Below are 7,841 nucleotides of genomic sequence, written 5' to 3' on the forward strand. Positions count from 1 at the left end.
TGCTGCGTTACCCCAGCGGAAGACGCAGAAGCGGCATAATAAAAGCCCTGCGAAATCAAGGCGTCATTAAGCTACGCCTTTGTTTTGAATAAGCGACCTCTAGTGGCGAAAAATTACATATTGTGGCTTTAAGGTTCTTTTAACACTTTCAAAGGACGGTTCTTTATGGAACCTAAAAGGGTTCTATTTAGCACCAAAATGGGTTCTGCTATGGTTACAAGCCAAAGAACCCTAATTTGGTACCATTTTTCTTAAGAGTGTACATAATTATACAGAGTATAAATACATATTATGTTTTGGATATGATTAATCGTAATGAATCGATTTGACAGCACTAGTAAATATACATTTTCTGTAGAACAGTTTTAAAGGATTTACTTTTTTTTTTACCTTTTACCTTTTACAAGGTGTGTACAAGTGCAATGCACAGTTTAATTAAAGATCACATGATGAGTAAGGCTATTAGGCGTTTTCAATTTTACCATATCAGGCATTCTGCATCTAATTTAAATGAAAGGTATCCATTGAACTAAACAGACATTAAAAAATCTTAATAAATAATATTTTCTGTTTATGACATTTTCCTACATTAGGCATTCTGCATCTACTTTTCTTTACTTTTTTAAAATTATACAACCTTTTTTGTATAACATTTACTAATGTTGCAGATTCATCTTTTGTATTTGAAAGTTTCAAATTTGGTTTAATTATCTAAAGGCATTCAAAACAAACATTAGGATACTTCTGCATAAGGGTACTATTACAATTATTACACTCACAAACAATGTCAATGAAAAAAATCAGCAAAACATTTTGATCATCAAGAAGCAAGTTTTTATTGCACTGGCAGCAGAGATTCACTTATTACAATCTATTACAAGACTGATGCTTCATTCAAAAATATAATCTACTTCACAAGCATACATTCACTCAGGTGTGTAGATCATCTCAGTAACATCAGACAATCATCGTCTGTTTTAAAAGCTGATAAAGTTGACTGTAGTTTCAAACATTGTATTGCAATTTGCTCTGAGCACCACTGATCAAGGCATATTGATAGTAAGAGACTGAAGGGAGACTAGAGAAGCAGGTCAGGCTACTGGTATTTGTGCTGTTATATATATACACGACTTATTACTTCTTTCCCTTGGGTTTCTCAGTCTCCTCTTTTCCCTTTTCCTGCTTCACGCTTTCCTTTTTCTCACTCTTGCCTTTCTCTCCTTCGTCTTTTACCTCAGGCTTTTCTGATTCTACCTTTTCCTTTGCTTTTGGTTTCTCTGGCTCTTCCTTGCCTTTGTCCTTTGACTCAGGTTCAGGTACAGGTTCAGTTTTCTCTTTGGCTTTCTCTTTGGCTGGTTCGGGTTTTTCTTCCTCTTTGGCTTTTTCAGCCTTAGGCTCAACTTTTTCCTTCTCAGTTTCCTTCTCTACCTTATCTTTTTCTGTCTTGGTGTCTTCCTTGTCTGTCTCAGTCTCCTCTGGGGCCTTATCAGCACTTGTGTCAGCTTTCTCCTCACTTTTCTCTGTCTCAGTTTCCTCCTCTGCAGCCACTTCCTCCTCCTCAGCTTTCTCTCCCTCTTTCTGCTCACCCTCTTCCCCGTCTCCCTCTTTTTCGTCTCCTTCCTCATCTTCCCCTTTAACTTCTTCCTTTTCTTCCTCCACCTCATCCCCTTTTTCTTCTTCCTCTCCTCCAGCTTCGCCTTCCTCTTCCTGTTCAGCACCTGTTTAAAACAATAATTTAGTTAAATTTATGAACATTGTCAACATTAATTTGAATTCATAATCTTGCATCTGAATCTTACCTTCCGCTTCCTCCTTTGTTTCTTCTTCCTCTTGCTCCTCCTCTTCTGCTTCCGCTTCCTCTTCTTTTACTTCCTCCTTTTCTTCTTCCTCTTTTTCTTCCTCTTTCTCCTCCTCTTCTTCTTCTTCCTGGGTTGGACTGGCTGCAGCTTCTTGAGCTTGACTGGATGAGATGGCCTCATCAGCTGAGAGGGAGGAGCTGACCAGGCGAGAACTAAGCAGGTAGGGGGCGCCAGAGCTCAGGCTGGACAGTGAGTACATGGGCCGGGAGTAGACAGGACCAACCGAGTAAGCACCGACCAAACCTCCCACACCCACATTGAAGCGAGACTCCTCCCCCTCAAGCAACTTCCTGCAAAAAAAAACCCGGAAAAGATTACGTGAAAAATCAGAAGCATTAACATGAGTGGAAATGTCTGTTGTATTAGTGGTCCTGCCTGTAAGCAGCTATCTCGATATCAAGGGCCATCTTGACATTGAGAAGATCCTGGTACTCTTTAAGGTATCTCGCCATTTCACCCTTAGTGGCTCGAAGTTCATCCTCAAGGTCACTGATTGTATCCTACAGGAAAGGATGGATGTTAAGATTGGTTTGAGGGCATAAAAGAACTAAAATTATGGTCACTAGTACTAACCTGCATGGCAGCAACCTCTGCACTCTGCTTGTCCTCCACATCCCTGAGCTGCCTCTCCAAAGACTCATTCAGGCCCTTGCAGGCATCGATCTCAAGGACACATGATTGAAGCTGGCGGCGATACTCTCCTGCTTCATCCTTGGAGTTCCTCATTGCGTCACTGTGGTGCGCCACGCTCTCTGTCAGGTGGCCCATCTTCCCACGGAACCATTCTTCAGCTGAATGGATGTTCTTGGCTGCCAGCTTCTCGTACTGGGCTCTGATGTCACGTAGGGCGCTGGACAAATCGGGCTTGGCGGTCTCCGCCTCAACAGCGATCTGAGCTCCATACTGAATCTGGGCCTGCAGCTCTGAGATCTCACCCTCATGGACCTTCTTCAGGAACGCCAGCTCATTTAGCAATATATCAACCTTTTTCTCCAGCTCCACCTGGGCCAGAGTGCTGTCGTCGGCCTCCTTGCGGGCCTCCAGAAGCCTGCCTTCGCTGTCTTCGCGGGCAACCACCTCTTCTTCGTAGCTGGCCTGCAGGCTCCGCAAGGCATCTTCCATGCTCTCCCGGTGGCTCAGCGCGGCCTGCCTCTCCATACGGGCCTCCTCGACGGCGGCTCTCAGAGAGCGGACCTCCTGCTCGTACAGGCCCCTCAGGCGGGAAGGCTCCACATGCCTCTGTCTCAGCATTAGCAGCTCAGTCTCCAGGGCACGGTTCTGCTGCTCTAGTTCATGGACGCGCTCGATGTAACCAGCAAAGCGGTCATTGAGCTCTTGCATCTGGGCCTTCTCCTGAGTTCGCACAGTCCGGAATTCGGAGCTTACCTGGGCGGCGTGGCTGATGTCCATGTCCACGGAGCGGCCAGCGCTGCTCAGCATGAGACCGGCGGAGCTCCGGCCGGGGGAGGCATAGTGGAGACGAGAGGAGAGAGAAGGGGGATGGGCGGAGAACGTGGTGCGAGAACGACCACGCTGAGAGGCTCGGGGGCTGCTCTCCACATACCAGCGCTTGTAAGAGGACGAGAAGTAGGGGTCAAACCCGACGGCACTCATGGCTCCAAGGACAAGCTGCTCTGTGCCTCGGTACCACAGTCAGCTCGATCAGCCTTCAAACACTGATCTGCTGCTCCTACCGCAGTCAGTGCAGCTTATATAGCCAGAAAGAAGCTCTGACGCAAGTGATTTTCTAAACTCTGACAATGCAGTATCAATAGCAGCACGAGAGAGAGAGACAGAGAGAGAGAGAGAGAGAGAGAGAGAGAGAAAGAGAGAGCGAGCTATGTGCAGATGTATATGCAAGTCAGAGTACAACACCATTTTGTTAATAAATTATGAGGTTTTTGCTCGGAAAGTATTATAAATTTGTATCATTTGTTTAAGTACACACTTTGTGCCACCAAGGTCATTCTTAGGGATAAAAAGTTCAAATTAAGTAAATTATGATTTGTATTGTGCCTCGTCACTTTATTTTAATATGTAATTTAATTCTGAAACATAGAGGTTAAAAATATATGCATACAGCACAAGGTTTCCACTGCAGATACAGAGATGAGAGCTGGAGGAAGAGAGGAAAGGGGAGGGGTGCTGGAAAAGAAGTGAGGAATGGTTACAGCTCTATTTTCAGTGCTTTACCTGTGGAAACACACCATCGCCTCTGCTGGATATGAGGGGTATTACAATACAATACAATACAAAGTGAATGTTTTTACGTATGCAGACTAAATGGAAGATAAGATGATGGAATGTTTTTACTATAAACACACACACTTATATAAACGTTGCATGACCATATTTTAATGTTTTTAATTAAAATGTTATATACATAATAAGAAATGTATGTTTATGCAACTTGCCAAAGCTGCATTACAAAAATTGAAAAAGATGCATAATCTAATGTGTGTGTTATGTGTTGTGTATGTTCATGCAGTGTTCATATAATATTGATAATGTCACAAATAAAACATTATATATATTCTAGGCCACAAAAAATAAGCTTGGAAACTCCTGCTGTACTGTACATTCTCTACATTTGCTCTCTACATTTGAGCTGCAGTTTACTGATGTCCTCTTACTAGCCTCTGATATCTAAGGCTGACTGTGATCTTTGCACTTTTATTCCACACCTCTCAGTTTAAAAGTCATGTTGCTATTTCGAATCCTTTCACGACCTCTGCCCTTCGAGCAGTAGATAGATATCCGGTCCGCCCCTTTACACATAAGAGCCAATAGGCAAGTTCAACTGTCATTCTGAAAGTGAAGCATTATGATTGGTTCAAAGCAGGAGAGATATGACATTCATGACGGGCCACATACCAGAATGCTATAAAAAAAGCATAGCATAGGCACGCAGAGCTCACTGTCTGTCACAGAGTGTGTGCACAACAGCAAGGAGGGCTGTGTTTGTTGGGCTTACTCTGGAAAATACTGTAGTCAAACCCAAATTCTTTCAAAATGGCTGCTGCTCATCGTCTAGTGATTGTACGCCACGGCGAGAGCTCCTGGAACCAGGAGAACCGTTTCTGTGGCTGGTTTGATGCAGACCTCAGTGAAAAGGGTATGGAGGAAGCAAAGCGCGGTGCTCAGGCCATCAAAGATGCAGGCATGAAGTTTGATGTGTGCTACACCTCTGTTTTGAAGCGTGCTATCAAAACTCTTTGGACCATCATGGAGATTACAGACCAGATGTGGCTGCCCGTAGTACGCACCTGGCGTCTGAATGAACGTCACTATGGTGGTCTGACTGGCCTGAACAAGGCAGAGACAGCAGCCAAGCACGGAGAGGAGCAGGTCAAGATCTGGCGCAGATCATTCGATATTCCCCCTCCTCCTATGGATAAGGACCATTCATACCACAAGATCATCAGTGAGGTAAGACAAAGGGATTGGTTGTTTTATTTATATATTTATATATACACCGATCAGGCATAACATTATGACGTATGTGTTGGTCCTCCTTTTGCTGCCAACACAGCCCTGAACTGTCAAGGCATGGACTCCACTAGACCCCTGAAGGCGTGCTGTGATAACTGGCACCAAGATGTTAGCAGCAGATCCTTTTAAATCCTGTAAATTGTGAGGTAGGGCCTCCATGGATCTGACTTGTTTGTTCAGCACATCCCACAGATGCTCGATTGGATTGAGATCTAGGGAATTTGGAAGCGAGGTCAACACCTCAAACTCGTGCTCCTCAAACCATTCCTGAACCATTTTTGCTTTATGGCAGGGCACATTATCCAGCTGACAGAGGCCACAGCCACCAGGGAATACCGTTTCCATGAAAGGGTGTACATGGTCTGCAACAATGCTTAGGTACGTGTCAAAGTAACATCCACATGGATGGCAGGACCCAAGGTTTCCCAGCAGAACATTGCCCAAAGCATCACACTGCCTCCACCAGCTTGCCTTCTTCCCATAGTGCATCCTGGTGCCATGTGTTCCCTAGGTAAGTCATGCACCCGGCCATCCACGTGATGTAAAAGAAAACGTGATTCATCAGACCAGGCCACCTTCTTCCATTGTTCCGTGGTCCAGTTCTGATGCTCACCTGCCCGCTTTCGGCGGTGGACAGGGGTCAGCATGGGCACCCTGACTGGTCTGCTGCTAAGCAGCCCCATTGGCAACAAACTGCGATGCACTGTGTATTCTGACACCTTACTATCAGAACCAGCATTAACTTCTTGAGCAATTTGAGCTACAGTAGCTTGTCTGTTTGATCGGACCACACAGGCCAGCCTTAGCTCCCCACATGCATCAATGAGCCTTGGTCGCCCCTGACCATGTCGCCGGTTCACCACTGTTCCTTCTTTGGACCACTTTTGATAGATACTGACAACTGTAGACCGGGAACACCCCACAAGAGCTGCAGTTTTGGAGATGCTCTGACCCAGTCATCTATCACAATTTGGCCCTTGTCAAACTCGCTCAAAACCTTACGTTTGCCCATTTTTCCTGCTTCTAACACATCAACTTTGAGGACAAAATGTTCACTTAGAGAGAGAACATATATGTATATTGAATAGTAACAATATATTTTATACATACTTATTTTTATATACACACAATTCATTAATGCATATGACACTTTGCTTTTTCGTCACTCATGTAAACACTGATGTGGGGATGACTGAAGGTTTGATGATGTTCCATTCCTCTCTTTTACCAGTCAAGGCGCTACAAGGGTCTAAAAGAGGGTGAGCTTCCCATCTGCGAGAGCTTGAAGGACACCATTGCTCGTGCCCTGCCTTTCTGGAACGAGGTTATTGTACCTGAGATCAAGGCCGGCAAAAACGTCATAATCGCAGCCCACGGCAACAGTTTGCGTGGTATCGTCAAGCACTTAGAGGGTGAGTATCATCCCACCAAGCATTTAGATAAAATACTATTCAGGGACTCAATGTGTTATATAATAGAACTGCATGGACATATAGCATTCAGACATAGAACGTGTCTCACCACCAGGCTTAAACGATCCCCAATGACACAGAGACTATTTATAGCCCTCATTCATACACAGAAGAGATGAGAAGGGGGTTAGGTTCCTGTTACGGGCACAACCTTTCAGCAGAAAGGTTCTGCATTCTCCCTAGAGAGCTAGAGAGAGATGCACTTTAGAAAGTAAAGGTCAGGAAAAGTCAAGGCTTAGAAAACTTCAAGAACTGTATGTGACAAAATGTACACCTGTGTCTACAGGCATGTCAGACGCAGCCATCATGGAGCTCAACCTTCCCACTGGCATTCCCATCGTCTATGAGCTGGATAAGGACCTGAAGCCCATCAAACCCATGCAGTTCCTGGGAGACGAGGAAACAGTGCGCAAAGCCATGGAGGCTGTGGCCGCACAGGGCAAAGTCAAAAAGTGAAGAGCTGACACAAAACCAGAGACTGAAACACCCCCAGACACGAAAGAAAGGGGCGCACTATCGGATAATAAAAGTGTAATAAAAGGGAACACATGACATGGACATAACCGTCACCCCTCCCCCCAACATTCTCACATTACATCACAATGTGTAAACCCCCTTGTGTTGGACTGCCCCACTCTGACACAGCAAATAAAAGTGAGCTCCATTTTGTGAACCTCCTTTTTCGCTTGAGTCATTCCTCCCCCTCTTCTTCCCTCTCTGCATTAATTCAGGGATTTCAGCAGAACGGTGCGCTGCTGTGTAAGCTGACCCAAAGGGCACACCAAAGAGGTTGCGGAGTTCATTTTGGCAGCTGTCCCACACTGTGGTGCAGTGGTAGCTCAGCTAGCCATAGTTCTCAATGAGAGCCCGCTGCAGACGGCCCATAATGGCTACGGCATCCTGCCAGCACTACAATTAGCAGCAGCTCAGGTTCTCTGGTGACAAAAGGACAGGGGTGTGTGTGGATGTGCATGTGTGACGGTTCGTGATTGGAAAAGGACGAAGCCGGAACTAGACA

At 45.3% G+C, this 7,841-nt stretch overlaps 2 protein-coding genes across 2 annotated transcripts; one reads left to right on the forward strand and one right to left on the reverse strand.

Moving 5' to 3' along the window:
- Positions 1-816: 816 nt before the first annotated feature.
- Positions 817-3,596, reverse strand: nefla (neurofilament light chain a). Its single transcript, XM_079834668.1, has 4 exons — positions 2,433-3,596; positions 2,235-2,359; positions 1,800-2,149; positions 817-1,718 (listed from the first exon to the last, which is right to left on the reverse strand). The coding sequence occupies exons 1-4, from the start codon at positions 3,471-3,473 to the stop codon at positions 1,135-1,137; spliced, it is 2,100 nt and encodes a 699-aa protein (XP_079690794.1). The 5' UTR covers positions 3,474-3,596; the 3' UTR covers positions 817-1,134.
- A 1,117-nt stretch (positions 3,597-4,713) lies between these two features.
- On the forward strand, positions 4,714-7,500 carry pgam2 (phosphoglycerate mutase 2 (muscle)). The gene is made up of 3 exons (XM_079835085.1): positions 4,714-5,288; positions 6,583-6,763; positions 7,110-7,500. Exons 1-3 carry the CDS (start codon positions 4,872-4,874, stop codon positions 7,277-7,279), a joined length of 768 nt encoding a protein of 255 aa, XP_079691211.1. The 5' UTR covers positions 4,714-4,871; the 3' UTR covers positions 7,280-7,500.
- The last annotated feature ends 341 nt before the right edge of the window (positions 7,501-7,841 follow it).

The sequence above is a fragment of the Gobio gobio genome (assembly GCF_949357685.1).
Source record: "Gobio gobio genome assembly, chromosome: 14".
NCBI lineage: Eukaryota > Metazoa > Chordata > Actinopteri > Cypriniformes > Gobionidae > Gobio > Gobio gobio.